The sequence below is a fragment of the Sus scrofa genome, chromosome 11 (genome assembly GCF_054392235.1).
Source record: "Sus scrofa isolate SSC_HxYL_T2T_F1_AM1 chromosome 11, Sscrofa_HxYL_maternal_Yorkshire_Landrace_v2.0, whole genome shotgun sequence".
Taxonomy (NCBI): domain Eukaryota; kingdom Metazoa; phylum Chordata; class Mammalia; order Artiodactyla; family Suidae; genus Sus; species Sus scrofa.
The window spans coordinates 76553634-76570158 of record NC_139393.1 but is presented as its reverse complement, the minus strand read 5'-3'; the positions used below and the strand labels follow the sequence as shown (position 1 = coordinate 76570158).

The following is a 16525-nucleotide window of genomic DNA, read 5'->3' as shown; positions in this document are numbered from 1 at the left end:
GCATGCCTTTGAGTGGGTCAGTGAGCCTCTTGGAGCTCTTTCATACATAGATTAGGAATAATACCTGCTTTATGCTATTGTTCAAAGGCTAGCATGAGGACAGGGTCCTATTATGCCAGGCACAGAAGAGCACTCAACATATGTTCATTTCCTGCTTGGGTGGCTCAAGGGAATTAAGCCACGTTTCACCTCATATTGTCTACATGGCTCAGTACCAGGCAAGCATTATTCCCCTCAAAAATTACTGTTTAGAGAGCAGAGCCAAATCACTTGATTCTGACTTTAAGCAGAACAATGGGGGCAACATTACAGGGTTGGAGATTGGTTAGTGGCCTCTGTGCAATGTAATTAGCTTCCTTCCTGGTGGGTGGCGTACATAAAGTCGGGGTCATATTACTTTTTTCTGGAACTCTTACAATTATCCTCCTGTTCACGATAAAGGATTTATTTTCCAACACGAATGAGACAATCTCATCGTCCTTTACGCCAGCCTGTGCTGGTTCTCCCTAAAATTACAGAAGCTGGACAAGAGCATCAACCACCTCAACTGCAATTGCTTGGAAAATTCTGACTTTTTATGGCCTATCTTTTGTGGAGAAAAGGTCAATGCCTTGTTTTTAAATATCTGACAGCAGTACACATCATCTTTAAAACATTAATTCCAGAAATACCAGGATTGAATTTAAGGTGAGTGAACTTAGCGTCATGAGGTTGGTTTTCTCCGCTCATTAATTTCTTTGCTGTGGGAATTGTGTAGCAGTGAGAGCTGTTGTACTAAGGAGAATAACTCGACAGAATGAAAAGGAAAAACAAAACAAAACAAAACAAAACCTGCTGCTTTCAAATTTAACAAGAACCTTTTAGAATCTGGTTTAGAAAACGGAAGCAAGGAATCCCATTATTTGAGGAATATAGATTTTCTCTTATTACATACAAATTTTCAAAATTGTCCTGATTAGTGGATCCTATGTTGAACTGTAAAGTCCTCTTGTCAAGCGCATTTTGATCTACACAGGGAAAATGATCAAAAAGTAAGTTCAATTAAATAAATATTATAGGCGTTCTCTCATGATGCAGTGAGTTAAGGATCCAGCATTGTCACCCCTGCGGCCTGGGTCACTGCTGTGGCAAGGGTTCAATCCCTGGCCAGGGAAGTGCTACATGCTGTGGGCGTGGTCAAAAAATGAATATTGTAGAATACTAACTCTGGTACCATGGTGGAAAGTACTGGAAACTTATCCAAAGGATGCAGGTCTGACCTCTTGAAACTCGGTCCAGGAGGGAGATAGTCATAAAACAACTATCAGAGAGCAGAGAGGAAGTATTGTGGTGGTGGCTGGAGTGAAGGACTTAGGGACAGGCTGGACAAACTGTCTCTGTTAAAGGGCAAATAGAAAATATTTTAGGCTTTGTTGGTATTCCCATCGTGGCTCAGTGGTAATGAACCCAACTAGTATCCATGAGGACATGAGTTCGATCCCTGGCCATGCTCAGTGGGTTAAGGATCCAGCTTTTCTGTGAGCTGTGGTGTAGCTTGCAGATGCAGCTTGGATCCCGTGTTGCTGTGGCTTCGGCGGCTACAGGTCCGATTTAATCCCCAGCCTAGGAACTTCAATATGCCGTGTGTGAGGCCCTAAAAAGACCAAAGGAAAAAGAAGACAATATTTTAGGCTTTATGGGTCACCTTATCTCAGTGGCAGCTACTCAGCTCTGCTGTGATGACAAAAAGCAGCCATAGACAACACTGAGTCAGTGTGACCGTATTTTTCAGTAAAACTTGATAGACACTGAAATTTGAGTCTCACACAATTTTCCTGTGTCATGAAGTATTATTTCTTCTTTGGATTTTTTTTCAAGCTTTTAAAAATGTAAAACTCAGACTTGTCTGGTGGCCTAGCAGTTAAGAATTTGATGTTGCCACCATTGTGGCCCAGGTTCAATCCCTGGCCCAGGAACTTCCACGTGCTGTGGACTCAGCCAAAAAAAAAAAAAAAAAAAAAGTGTAAAACTCATTTCTAGCTTACGGAAACAAGTTGTGGGCTGGATTTCAGTTGGAGTCTATTTAAGGCCAAAGGTGATTATTAGTAATAACTTACTAGAAAGATTTGCTAAATTTCTGTAGATTTTATAGTGTATTCAGTTGGACTTCAAGCTCTGTATATAGGTGGGATCCTGGTTCTGCTGCTTGCTTCACATTATAATTATAGATACAAGAGAGGCAGAGGTATTTTTCCATCTATTGGGTGGTATTTGCAAGTCTGGGCCGTGTGGGAGAGGTAACAAGGAGATAAAGTCAGCCTCTTTTGCACAATACTAAAGAGCAGTGTATTCAGTCACATATAAATTATGCATCTAACACCAAAGCCCAGAAAACAGAGCTTAGTAATTACCTGCTGATATTTAGAAAACAAAAACGGCCAAACTGGATAATTCCACTGAAAGACGATTTGTTAGTCTAAATCCTTTGGGTTGATAAAGGAAATGTTTGCTGAGCTCTAAACCCGGCGTAGTGATTTGCCAGCTGCTTGACCTTGAGCCTGGAGGGTATGGGAGACCGTGGATAGTAGAGTGACCGGAACAAGCAGGAAAACACCTGCTGGTGGGTGAACGATTTTCAGTAAGGGACTTACCTGTACCTTTTGGACACAACTGACAGGCTCCATGAACCAGATCAGTTTCTAAGCAGTTGGCTCGCTAAGGGCTCCTGTTTAACCTACCAGCCCTAACCACACCAAAGCGACCAATCAGTTTCCTTGAGAAATTGCGACTTTTGCCTCTTTTTTTTTTTTTTGGTCTTTTTGTCTTCTTAGGGCTGCACCTGTAGCACATGGAGGTTCCCAGGCTAGGGAGCCAACTGGAGCTGTAGCTGCTGGCCTAAGCCACAGCCACAGCAATTCGGGATCCGAACCACGGATGCTGGTTGGGTTCACTATCTGCTGAGCCATGATGGGAACTCCACTTTTGTCTTTTTGAGGGTAGTTCCTCCTTTCCTTGCTGGGCAGCCATGCTCATGGTGTCTGCGACCCTGTGGATGCCCACACAAAAGCAAATTCTGTGGCATCTAGAACCTACTCCAGACTCCCCAGATTGGAACCTGCATTTAAAAAATTATGTCTCAATAAATCTGGGGAAAAATAAATTGTCATTATGGGGGGAAAAAAAGAAGCATTTGGAGAGTTCTCTTATGGTGCAGCAGGTTAAGGGTCTGGCATCACCGTAGTCACCTGGCTTGCTGCTGTGGCACAGGTTCCATCCCTGGCCAGGGAACTTCCACATACAGCAGGCGTGGCCAAAAATAAAATAAAAATAAAAACAGTATGTTAAAAATACACCAGATGAGATTTTTTAGGGCCGCACCCGTGGCATATGGAGGTTCCCAGGCTTGGGGCTGAATCAGAGCTGTAGCTACCAGCCTATGCCGCAGCCGCATCTACACAGAATCCAACCTACACCACAGCTCACAGTAACACCAGATCCTTAACCCACTGAGCAAGGCCAGGGATCGAACCTGTGTCCTCAGGGATGCTAGTCAGATTTGTTAACCACAGAGCCATAGGAACTCTGAGATTTTTTTTTTTTTATATATACTTAATTTAATCATGAACTTCTCAAAACAAGGACGAACTCTATAAAAATTATAGCTTTTGACTCTTTTAGGTTTCTTTAGGAATTGTACATCTGTTCAAAACATAACCACATCAGCGTTATTGGGAATGTTCGAATAAAAACCAGATTGTCAAAACCACACACGAGTCCAGCCCACATACATGAGAGTGGAAGAGGCAGAAAGTGATGAAAGGAGATTATTACTAGTCCAGTAACTATATATGAATATAGTACTTACATATTTGTGTGTTGGGGGGAGAGGGGCAGAAGTGGCTCCTCTCTATCTTTGTGCAATTCTTGCTACCTGGGTCCCCAAAACAGCCTTGCTTAAGTCCAGAATGAATACAGTCTCTAGAAAAAAATTTCAGCTTCCGCTTTTGGTCTTCACTCTAATTTCTGGGGCTCAAATTTAGTCCTAGGATCTAGGAAGCAGAGAGTGAGTCATTTCTTCCACTGTCTCCTACAAACACAATTTCAGTTGAAAATGGAGAATTGGTAAATAGGCGGCAGTATCAAGACCATGTGATTATCTCTACCCCCGTGTGGTGACAGCGCTGCGTGTGGATGCTGGAGGGTGAGGCCTTGGTCATCCAGCTCCAGGTATGAGCTCATTTCTACACGTGTGTGGGGAGGGTGGAGGGGGTGGGGGGGGGCGGGAGGGCGCTTGGGGACGTATCTGATGCAGTGTGGCCCCAGGTGTGTCTGAGTCCAACATGGACTCAAGACCAAGGACGCCCAAGTGGGACCCATTAGCGCGTGCGCGTCTGCCGCCCCAGATGTGCCCCCGCCAGGGTCCTGGCGCGTGCCCAGGTGCGCGTGCCCAGGTGCGCGTGCCCAGGTGCGCGTGCCCAGGTGCGCGTGCCCAGGTGCGCGTGCGGCTCGAACGGGCGGGTACCGCGTCCCACCTCCAGGGGGCGCCGCCGGGGGCGGCCTCCCCGGGCGGCCGCGCCAGCCACCGCCGGGATTTCCGCTCTGCAGCCGGTGCCGGCTCTCCCCGACGGCGCTGCAGCAGGTCAGGCGTTGAGGGTGGGCCGAGTTACCCAGGTCCCTGAGCCTGGCCCCGCCACGAGGGTGCCCTGGGGACCCGGGGGACTCCAGGCATCGCTGCTTGTGCGGCGCGTCGCGCCCGGGCCGAGTTCCGGCCCGTGGGAATCGGGAAGGGGGGGAGGGGGAAGGGGACGGGGGAGGGGAGGGGACAGTGAGGGGGCACGGGGTAGAGCCTGGGTGGTGGAGGGACGCGGGCGCCTGCGGGACCAGCTGGAAGGGAGGGGACACCGGGCCGTTAAGCGGGTCCAGTCTTGCCTTCGGGTAGACGCTGCCTGCTCCCAATAAGGAAAAAGTAATGACCGTTCAAAAGGTAGTTTTCAAAGGATCTCTCACTCCAATGAGGCTGACACTTTTCAGAAATTCTGTCTTTGATTTTAGAGATTCCTTTTTGCGGGGCGAGGAGATCACGAGCTGCAAAACAAATCTAAGAACCGCGGCCATTTGTCAGTTTCTGAACTTATTTTTTTGAAGCCGTTAGTGATACAGCTGAGTTTTTGGAGAAATTCCTCTTATTGCCTTGATTATGAAATATAGCTATTGCGCTTTCAGTCTCTTGGCCAAAGATAACACCACAGTCGCCCTGCTGGAAACGCTAAAGAGGTGTGCGTTTTTTGAACACATCTTCGTGACTCCGGGCTGACTGTCAACATTGAAATGATAAGAAAATGAGATTTGGAGTCACATTTTTTTTTAAGCAGGTTGTTAATTTTGCAAAATGTCCCAGGGATAAATCAGTATTAAAAACCAAAGGGTCTCTCCAAATCAGTTGGATTGACCCATAGAAAGCGTAGGTCTTACACGTGTTCATGTATTTTTTCCCTGTAATTGAGGGTTCCTCTCCCTGGTCTCAATTTATTGAAATGCTAATATGGAGAACTCCCACACGGTCCACACATTTTCCCAAAATGCCTTGTTTTCCTGAACCGACTCCCAGAAGGAGCCAGAAGTTCCTGAAGAAGCAGACTTCCTTGGGTAGAGAGCGTTTGTATTTCAACAGCTGTGTGTGCAGAGTTAATTTCTAATGGGTGGACCTTTGTACGGCAGTATTTTGGACTGGTTGACCTTGCTATTGAGGGTCCCGAGTCTTAGCACTAGTCCTGGAGGAGGTGGTTATTCATGCTGGACTAGGGCAGTGTGGGCAGCGGGAAGTAAAACAGAGCAAGGACAGAAACCAGTCCTGTTTGAAGTTTTAAAATTTTCTGTTCATTTTCCTCTTATTTTGTATAGTAACCTCTCTTGAAAGTTCCCAACTGGATCAGCTCTTCCAGGTGGAGTCACTGAAAGGCTTTGAACCCACAGTCAGCCAGGCTTTCCCCCCGGGGCAGGGCACTCTGGTGTTGCTGGAATTCGGCCTCTGTCTGCCCGTGCTGATTTGAGACGCAGAGACAGAGTTTTGGGTAAAGGAGAAAAATATAGCTTTGTTGCTTTGCCAGGCAAAGGAGGGGCACAGCAGACGAACGCCTTAAAGACTGTGCCTCCCCCTTAGAATTGCGAGTTTCATAGTAAAGAGGAGAAAAACAGGTTTTCAGATAGGAATCAGGATTGGGACAAACATGCATTCTTCTCTCTTTGGGGGAATCTTAGTCGTCAAAGCTGGAGTCAGGTGATCTCAGTACGATGCTGATGGTGGCCTTCTGGGTTATTGCCTCGAATAACAGTACTTTCGAAAAGGGCCTATGGCTCAGAGATTAGAACAAACTAGGAAGGTTCCTGAAGAACATCAGGTGCTAATCATCTTTAAGCCACAGGCTCTTATGCTCAGGGGGCCTAAGCTTTAGCTTACAGGTGATTGCATTTAGGGTGCAATTAAGTCAGGGAGAAAGACAAGGAAGCCCTCGAAGCTGGTCCGTTTTAAAGTATTCGTTTCTAAAAGAAGCATAAGGAATGTAACTTCTAGGGGTCTCAAATGCCTATGTTAGTGTGTGTGTTCCTTGAGAGGGAGCCAGGATCCTGTCCCAAGGCGGTACTGCTGTTGCGTGGCTGGTCCTCCCTCCCCTGGTCAGCCGCTGTCTGAACCTGTCCCTAGGAACTCAGGGAAGGTCATGGTGGCTGAACGAGGCCCATTTCCTAAGAACAAGAAATGGGGGACACAGAAAGGCTCTTGTGCCCGGGAACCCCACAAAGCCGTGTCCGGTTTCACCTGCAGGCTGGCCTGGAGGGGAGTGTGGCAGAGTTTGCAGAGAGACAAGTCCTAAGGAAGGTGACGATAAGAGGACAAAACTCAAGTCATGTTAGTCTTTTCTAGAACCTTCTCCATCCCAAGGTAAGCCTTAGATGAGAGACTTTACGAAGAGTCTGTGGGTTAAACAGGCTCAGCACCGTGTTTAACAGGAATTCATTCTTTAATGGAAGGGCTCTTGTCAGTGAAACTGCGCAGGGCAGGACAGCCTTGCCTAGGTTGGATCTGGGAGCTGTGCAGGCGGGTCTTACCCGGTGGAAGGTGTCATTACCCTCCCCCCGTGGCTTTACAGAGAAGACCCAGTTCCCAGAAGCCTCAGGGTTTGGATGGCACCATGAGGTAACAGATGTGGTGAAACGCTGAAGTGTTAGGAAGGGCGAAATAAATGCCCACAGGCACCCTGAGCTCAGGGAGATGAGTCCCCGCCTGAGAACGTGGGCGGGTCAGGTTCGGGCTGGTCCTGGGGTGCAGAGGAGAGTCGCAGGCAGAGGGCTGGGATGCAGGCATTCCTGGCGGTGGACGCCCCGGGCAAAGATAGGCTTAATACGTAACCAAGCGGAGAGATGTGGGTGCTGCCGGCGTGGCAAGGCCGCCCTCCGTAAGGGGGTTGGGGGGGGAGGCCTGCCTGGAGAGAAAGCCTCGCTGGGGATAAACTCTGGTTTTTGATCAAGGCTCTGGGTTGCTTTGGGTTTTTTCTTTTCATTAAAGCAAACAGGAAACAGTATAATGAACCTGTGTATCTTCAGCAAATAGATTTAACAAAGAGTTAAAACGATTTTTCACGGCCGTCTCTGCTTTATCCTTTTACTGAAGTAGTTTAAATTGCAGCTAACATATTATTTCACCCCAGCGTGGTGTGCCTCCAAAAAAGGACGTTTTCTTGTATGATCGTAGTACCATTGTCACCTCCTAATGAAAATGACAGTAATTCCTTAATGTGTTCTAAAACCCAGTCCACACTCACTTTTCCCTGATGGCCTCCGAGATGCACTCCGTGTGAGTCAGAAGCCTAACGAGGGCCACAGGTGGTACTTTGTTGCGTCTCTGTTGTCTCCTAATCCGAGACAGATGGCTGGCAGCCTTTGAAAAGGGCGGGTCTGAACGCCAGGCCTTGCAGGTCATGTGGTCTCTGTGGCAGCTCCTTAGCCGGGTTGTCCTCAGACGCAGCATAGATGGTCCGGGTGTGAATGAGCGCTTCTGTGTGCCAGTAAAACTGTTTTCACGGTGTTTTGTTTGAAACTCCACCAGCGAGCTGGAGTTCCCTGAGGGCCACAGTTTGCAGACCCTGCTCTCGAGCAGGCCTGTGAATTTCCCCCCCGCCTTGCTTTCTTTAATTAGTATCTTTAGTATTAGTGATTTATTGATGTCACTTGTTGCCTGTGGATGGCTCTCGTGCTGGACTTTCTCAGCTTTTTGTAGAGTTTAGCTTGTTCCTCTGTCTCCTGTATCACCTGTAAACTGGAAGGGAGATTTAAAGGCTTCATTTGGTTCACAGTTACCATTTGTGGCAAGTATAATTCAGATGTGGCTTGATTATTTTTTTTTTAACTGAATATATGACTTTAAAAGACTTGGAAACCCACAGCCAGGACCCAGCTCAGTATTCCTAAAATAAGCTTTGCCTGTGGCTGGAGATACGCTGTTTCTCATTTTCCTCACTTGAAGGAGTGGATACAGATGGTATTTCTTTCTCTCTTTTTTTTTTTTTTTTTTTTTTTTTTTTTGTCTTTTTAGGGCTGCACCCATGGCATATGGAGATTCCCAGGCTAGGGGTCCAAATCTGAGCTGTAGCTGCGGCCTGCACCACAGCCGTGCAGCTGGTATTTCTCAAGCAAGCAAAGCACTTTGAACTCCTTGAAGGGCCTTTCGAACTTGCCTCTGTTCAAAGCACCCTGCCGCCCGCCCCTCGGGCTATGGTCACATTTTTCCTCTGAGTGGCTGTTGGCTTCCTTCACGGGCCTGCATCCAAGGTCTGAGATGCCGGCCACGGGGCTGGGCGACGTGCTTCTGCCTCTATGCCCCTTGGCTCTTAGACACTCACTTTGTTCGCTCACCTTCGTCTTCGTCTCACCTGCCGCAGGACTGAGAACCGGATGCTTGGTCCCTGGTCTTCTGGCCCCGCTGCGAGGTGGGAGTCCTTCGCCTGGTGTCCTGTTCCCAAGGATTCTGAGGCCAAATGCTTTTCAGACTCACACTTACCACGGTGTGGGGTTCTGGGCTGATGGGGTTTTGAAGAAGCAAGCCTCAAGGTAAGAACAGTTTTTTCCTCTGTTCTAGAGTGTCTGTTGCTCCTAAACCGTAGAGCATCAGAGAAAGCGAGTTCACGGAGAGTGTCTTTGGAAGTCCTGTCTTTTTGTCTTTCAGGAACAGCAGGGACACTGTTCTCCATTTTTTGTACACGTTGCTTATGGCACCTGTGCTCTGCAGAAGAATTTAATCTTACATAGGGAGAAAGTGTCCATCTCTTCTTTAGAGTTTCTTTGTTTTGTGTTTTGTTTAAAAAGACCTGCCCATTTCAAGGTCATTTTTTTTAAAAGATCCATGTTAACACAGACAAATGAACATATGATTTCAGGGACACATGATTCTGAAAAAGAATGCTGAAGGGGGCTCTTTCTACCGGATAACGTAATATTAAGTGGATGAAATGCTGGCCTTAAGATGGGCCCTACGTTGATAGGTGGGGGGTTGGGAAGTATTTGGTATTGGGGGGGTTCATTATATCATTACTTCTATGTATATTTGACTTCCCATAGTAAGAGTGTTCTTAAAAAAAAAAAAAAAAAAAAAGAATGGTAGGTGGAAAAGCCATCGTTCATGTTCAGCAACTGTTAACTGAACACAGAGAGTGTGTCGTTAATAAAGGCCCAGCATCTCAGAACGGATATTTCTCCCATGATGAGCAGATGTCAAGGTCATGGTTACAGGTCCCGACTCCCGGGTCAGACTGCCTGGCTTCAAGTTCCTGGCTCCTCCACACACTGGTTGGGTCATGTTGAGCCTTTTAATTTACAGAACGTGGGATAATAACCATGGCTCCCTGATAGGGTTTCGGGGAGGCTTGAATGAGGACCTCCCACGAGTATTCCCTTGGGTGGCACTTAGCGTTTAGCACATGCTCAGTAAGTGTAAACGCCGAAGAAAACAGTCGTTTCCGTCCGGCAGGGACCCAGGTGAGAGGTGTCAGTGTTGAGAGAAGGTAGGTGGGGTCGTGACCCCACCTGGGCTGGCTCCTAGGGTCAGGAGGACTTCTCTAGGACTTTTCCGGGTGGAGATGGGAGACATCACGTCTTTGAATCAGAAGTCCCCTTGGTTGCTGAAGTGAGAAGGGAACGTGACAGCCGAGAGGGGGCACAGGCGGAGGCTCAGCACCTGGAAGACGCGGCTCGAATTTGGTGCTAGTTTCCTGGTGCCACCGAGCAAGCGCCACCAACTCTGCAGCTTGAAACAGCCCAGATTGACTGTCCCATGCTTGTTTAGGGTGGAAGTCCGGCTGGGTCTCGTGGGGCTGAAGTCAGGGCTGTGTCCCATCCTGGAGGCTCTGGAGGAGAATGTGTTTCTCGATTCCCGGCGTCTAGAGGCCATCTCCCTCCCCCGCGGGAAGAGCACTTCCTCCCTTGGCCCCACTGCCCGCAGCTCCCTGTCCCCAGCCCAGAGGGCGCCCCGCTTTTAAGGACTTGGGGTTAGATCGGGCCCATTTGGACGATCCGGCCTCATTCTGCATCTTCAGGCCTTAACTTTAAGCACAGTCTGTAAGTCCCTTGTGTCACACGGGGTCACGTGATCCCAGGTTCTGGGGATGAGGTCTTTGGGGGGGTCTTAGGGGGCCTAGGACCGCGGTGGCCGCGAAGGACCAGGGCAGTTCTCCAGACCCTCGGGGCGGTGGGGCGCTGCTGCCAGGTGCTGCCAGGTCAGCGTGGTTCCCCTGCTCTTTGCGGAGATGGTGAGTCGGCCCACTCGGCATGGTGCTGGGGGGGGCCCCCGCGGAGCTCCCTGGTTTCAGAGCTTGGCCCCGCCGAACCCGGCCAGAACCCGTCTTTGATTCACCCCTGCTCCCTGGTTACGTTTTTGGTGCTGCGGCTGTTTCACCTTTTAGTTTTTTCTGTTGTCTTGTCTGTAGAATTGTTGCCGCACACCAGCTTTAAACACTGCCGACTGCTTTAGCTCCTACTGAAATAGCGAGGGTTTGCTCCTCTGACCGCTGCCTGGGAGGAAGGCCTGCCGCCCTCACGGGCTTCCTGAAGGGAGGGTGTTTGCAGGACTCTGACGGTTTGAGTCAGGCCAGAGTAGAACCGTGAGAGGGTGTAAATTGGGGAGGACTCGTGTTATGCCTCAGCCTGTCTGTCTGTCCATTCCTGCATCTGCTTTTAAACTGTTTGAGTGTAAATTACCCCTCCTGCCGTGGCCATCTGCACGTAGGAGCATGCAGCTGATAGACTAATGGAAATTATTACTATTTCTACATCTCATGGTGCCTTTAATAATTTATGAGTGTTATATGAGATTTGAAAAGCATTCTTTTTTTTTTTTTTTTTTTTTTTTTTTGGTCTTTTAGGGCCACACCTGCACCATAAGGAGGTTCCCAGGCTAAGGGTCGAATTGGCGCTCCAGCCGCCAGCCTACACCACGGCCATAGCAAAGCAGGATCCGAGCTGCGTCTGCGACCTACACCACAGCTAACTGTGACGCCAGATCCTTAACCCACTGAGCGAGGCCAGGGATAGAACCCGCATCCTCATTGTTGCTAGTCGGGTTTGTTAACTGCAGAGCCATGATGGGAACTCCTGAGAAGCATTCTTTAAGCCATTATCATTGAGAAGAATCACAACTGCCTGCTATGAACTGAAACTCTTTCTCGCTCGATTTGATTCTCTCTAAAGTTGGATGTAGGAGTTCCTGCTGTGGTGCAGTGGGTTAAGGATCCAGCATTGTCTCCACCGCAGCCCAGGTCACTGCTGAGGTGCGGGTTGGATCCCCAGTCCAGCACAGTGGGTTAAGGACTGAGTGTTGCTGCAGCTGTGGTGGAGGTCGCAGCTGCAGCTCAGATTCCACCCCTGACCCAGGAATTTCCATATGCCACAGGTGCGGCCGATAAATTAAAATTACGTTAGATGAAGATTATAAAAGCTTAATAAAATCTGTGAGGGGAAATAAGTGTATCTTATAAATGAATAAGAAACAGATGGCACTCTTGAGAGTATTTATGAATAACAAGTCACTATTTTCTTCTCTCATTTTATTATAAACATTTCCTGCTCTCCTCAGAAGTAAGCCATGGTGAATCCACAGGGTGAGAATCCACGCAGCCTCCTGTCTTTGCTGTACCTGTGCCATCTGCCCTTCTTTCTTTGTTTTGTAGGTTTTTGTTTGCTTGTTTCTGGAGAATTGTGAAGCAAATATCAGAAACTAAGTCATTTCACTCCTAAATATTTTGGCATTGAGTTTTATTTAAAAGTTGAGTTTTTAGTTTTTTTAAAAACTACAATCCTAGCTAACAATGAACAAAAAATCCTTAGTATTCTGTAATGCTGTATGCTCTGTTCACATTTCCCCAGTTGTCTGAAATAGTCTGTACATCCTGCTGTACAGCCCAGGGAAGTATATCTAGTCACTTGTGATAGAACACGATGGAAGATCGCGTGAGAAAAAGAATGTATATATGTCCATGACTGGGTCACTTTTCTGTACGGCAGAAATGGAACATTGTAAATCAACTATAATAAAAAAAATCTTAAAAAATAAACAGTAACAGTGCCTCTCCAAATAAAGCAGTCTGTTTAGCTGTTTAGGCAAAGCGAGATCAAAACAGAGCTCTTTCATAGTATTTGGTGTGCATTCCTCTTAAGTCTCTTTACAGTAATAATAATAATGGATGTGTGCCATCTTAGCTTAATTCCGAATGCTCTTGTCTTTCCTTTTAGGGCTGCACCCTCGGCATATGGAGGTTCCCAGGTTAGGGGTCGAATCAGAGCTGTAGCCGCCGGCCTCCACCACAGCCACAGCAACGCTAGATCTGAGCCACGTCTGCAGCCTACACCACAGCTCACGGCAGCGTCGGATCCTTAAGCCACTGAGCAAGGGCAGGGATCGAACCTGCGTCCTCATGGATGCTAGTCGGATTTGTTTCCGTGAGCCACGACGGGGGCGCTCCCCCTTTATTTTTAACTCTGTGTTTTACAAGAGTTGTATGCTCTCATGCTTTCATTCTTCTTTACTGTTATTATTACTTGATTTTGTATAAAGTAGAATTGACCTTACTGTAAAAAGTAAATTTTATTGGAATATAGTTGACATAGAAAGTTGTGCTGGTTAGTTGTAGGTGTACAGCTAAGTAACTCAGTTACGCATATTTCTGTTTCTTGTCAGATTTTTTTCCCTTATAGGTTGTTACACAGTATTGAGTTGTGGCGCAGTTCGAATCCAAGTAGTATCCATGAGGTTGCGGATTCGATCCCCAACCTCGCTCAGTGGGTTAAGGATCTGGTGTTGCCCTGAGCTGTGGTGTAGGTCACAGACGCAGCTCAGATCCTGAGTTGCTGTGGCTGTGGTATAGGCCGGCAGCCATAGCTCAGATTTGATCGCTAGCCTGGGAACTTCGACATGCTGTGGGTGGGGCCCTAAAAAGCAAGCAAGAAAAGAATACACACACACACACACACACACACACACACTGTGCTATATATAGAAGGTCCCTGTTACCTGTCTATTTTATATATATAAGTGTGTATATGTCGATCCTAACCCCTAATTTACCCCTCGCCCCACATTTCCCCTTTGGCAACCATGAATTTGGTTACAAGATGTTTGAGTCTGTTTCTGTATCATATGTTCTTTTGTATCATTTTTTGTTAGAGTCCACATATTAATGATCTCATATGATATTTGTCTTTGTCTGCCTAGTTCACTTTTATGATAATTTCTTGGTCCATCCATGTTGCTGCAAATGGCATTGTTTCACTCCTTTTTACGGCTGAGTAGTATTCCATTGTATACATGTACCACATTTTCTTTGTCCATTCCTCTGTTGATGGGCATTTAGGTGGCTTCCATGTTTTGGCTATTGCAAATAGTGCTGCAGTGAACATTGGGGTGCATGTGTCTTTTTGAATTATGGTTTTCTCCAGATAGATGCCCAGGAGTGGGATTGCTGGATCATAGGGTAGTTCTATGTTTAGTTTTTGAAGGAGCTTCCCCATTATTCTCCATAATGGTTGCTAAAATTGACCTTTTTTGTTGAATAATTCTGTGAGTTTTAACATTGAACCCCGTAACCATCGTCACAGTTCTGACACAGAGTGGCTCCATCATCATCAGAAAAAAAAAAATCAGAAAACAAAACAAGCCCTACCATATGCTGCCCCCTTGCAGTGTAGCCCTCCCTCTCCCTCTAACCCCGGACAGCTGTCTCCATCGTTGTCATTTCTGCCTTTTCCAGGATGTCATGTCAATGAAGTTATATGGTGTAACCTTGAGACTGGCTTCTTTCGTTCAGACAGTGTCTTTGGGATTCGTCCACATGGGGATCCTTCCTCAGTGCCGCGTGGTAGTCCATCTTAGGGACATACCACACGTTTACGCATTCACTGTTGAAGAACATGTGGGGTCTTTACAGTTTGGTGGAATTATAAATACAGCTGCGTTTGCTTGTGGGTTTTTATGTGATCAAAAGTTTTCATCTTTCTGACAGACCCCTAGGATGGGACGGCTGGGTCAGATGATAAGTGTATGTTTAACTTTATAAGAAACTGCCAAGTTGTTTCCCAGAGTGGTTTTACCCCACGATTTTTTGTCCCTTTCAGGCACGTATGAGAGTTCCCGTTGCTCTGTATCCTTGTCAGCACTTGATAGTGTCAGGTGTTTAAAACTTGAGCTACCCTAATAGGTGTGTTTTTATTTTTAATGAGCTGATTTCAGTTTTTTGAGTATTTTAAAAATATTTTAAATAATTATTGAATAAATTACTGACTTAAATACATTTGACACCCCCGTTACAAATATTTCTGTTTTTCTGGTGATACTCTGCATTTAAACATGTTAAGGATTCTATATTGGAGAATAACTAAAACTAGATTATTTCATAGATAGGAGTCTTTTTGCAGCTCACCCATTGGCACATCACATTTGGCGAACGACAGCGGTACCTGGCAACGCAGTGCCTTTTGCAGCAATCATTCGTTTTCTCTGTCTCGTGCATGTCTCGTTCCTGTTTTCACCTCAGGAACAGATAGCGCCGTGATTGGACTTGGCACCCGTTTTAGGCCAGATTATATTGATTGGCGGATGGTTAATTACATGAGCGCAGAGGGATGTCCGCAGAGAGTCATTTCTTAGACTGCCTTTTAGGCATGCTGAAAACTGTCACAAAAGTGGACGGCCCCACTGCCTGAGGCAGTTGTAGAAGCTTGCCTTTAAGTGCCCTTTCCCCTTATTAACACATGTTAAGCTCAAAGAAGAAAATGATTTGAAACTTGTAAACGAAGCTCACACGTCTCTCTTGGGATGATTTAGGGACCATGGTCACTGGTCACTCTTGCTTGAAAGTGTGGCGTTGACGCCCAGGTTAATAGCAGAATGTCCCTGCTGCTGTTGTCACCTCAAAGTCTCGGTGCCCAAGGCCATTGCGGAGGGAGGGCCTGTCTTTAACTCCAAGGCTCGCCCATTAGCTGCTGTGATTGGAGCTTCCAGCGGGCGGTATTCTCGTTTAAAAACAGAGTGGGTGCAGCTGTCGTCTAACTGGAAGGAAGAATGGTGTCCACGGGGGTTCGACTTTGTGACTAGAATCTCTGCTTTTGCTTCTGAAAAGTTGCTGGAGACCTTCCTTTGTGACTTTGGGCTTTAGAAAGAAAACCAGCCTGATGGAGGGAGATTGAAGGCAGATGAGATGGGCTTGAGGTTGCTGTGGTCTGAAGCCTCAGAGGCCAGGGACCTAGGAAAATTTGGCTCAAAATGTAAAGAAAAGGGATGGGTTTCTTTGGTTGTCATTTTTGGTTTAATAAAAACTAACACATTAATGGACCCCTTTACGTCCATTAGGATTGGAAAAAATAAAAAATAGTGAAGGATTAGTAAGGATGTTACCTCCGTTGGACCCACGTTTTTGTGTTGTTTAAAGTTATGCGTGCTCTTTAAACTTAGGCTTGTTGATAGTAATAAAGTCTTAGCTATTTTGGGGGGGGGTGGGGTTAGAGGAAGGGGTAATGGAAGCGTATTGGGGCCTTTAGTCTGGGGATTAGAACACCAGACCAATACACCTGCTGCCCCCTGGTGGCGGCGTATTAAGCAGTGCGGTTCAGAGGTGAGGAAGGCTGGCTGGCAGGCGGAAAAGCCGTGGTGCCAGAGGATTACAGAGGGTGCCAGGAGGTGGTTTCTCCTCCCAGCTCCTCTCATAATTACTACCGTCATTAGGATCCTAGGCAGATAATTTAGTGCGATCAAAGTATGGCATTCACTTTCTTCAATTTTTCAAATGTAATTTCTAAAGTTTCTTCCTGCTTTAACCTTTCATAATCCCCCAATACAGCAGTGGCAGATATGCAGTGAAAAATGTCAGGGTCCACGTTTCCCTTTTCCAGCTGAATCCTAACAAATCCCGGAGATTTAGTCAAGAAAGCTGACTCCAGAGTTACTCCTGAAGCTGAAAATGAATTTGGCTCTTGGCAGCAGGCTGCGTAGATGCACCTGTGACATAGTCTG

General features: G+C 46.9%; 1 protein-coding gene across 24 annotated transcripts in view; it reads left to right on the top strand.

Annotated features, from left to right (window-relative positions):
• Window positions 1–4566: 4566 nt before the first annotated feature.
• Window positions 4567–16525, top strand: part of GGACT (gamma-glutamylamine cyclotransferase) — a 61269-nt gene continuing 49310 nt past the window's right edge. For 17 of the 24 annotated variants that reach the window (XM_005668516.4, XM_084982248.1, XM_003131069.7 and 14 more), the window contains exons 1-2: window positions 4567–4618; window positions 8913–9081. Coding sequence is in view for 1 of the 24 variants with exons in the window: in XM_084982249.1 (XP_084838375.1) it covers window positions 8810–9081 (272 nt within the window). In the remaining 23 variants the exon portion in view is untranslated. Of the gene's footprint in view, window positions 4619–5143; window positions 6917–8725; window positions 9082–16525 lie in introns of those variants that run through there. The other 7 variants (XM_084982229.1, XM_084982231.1, XM_084982236.1 and 4 more) reach the window with 5 other exon arrangements.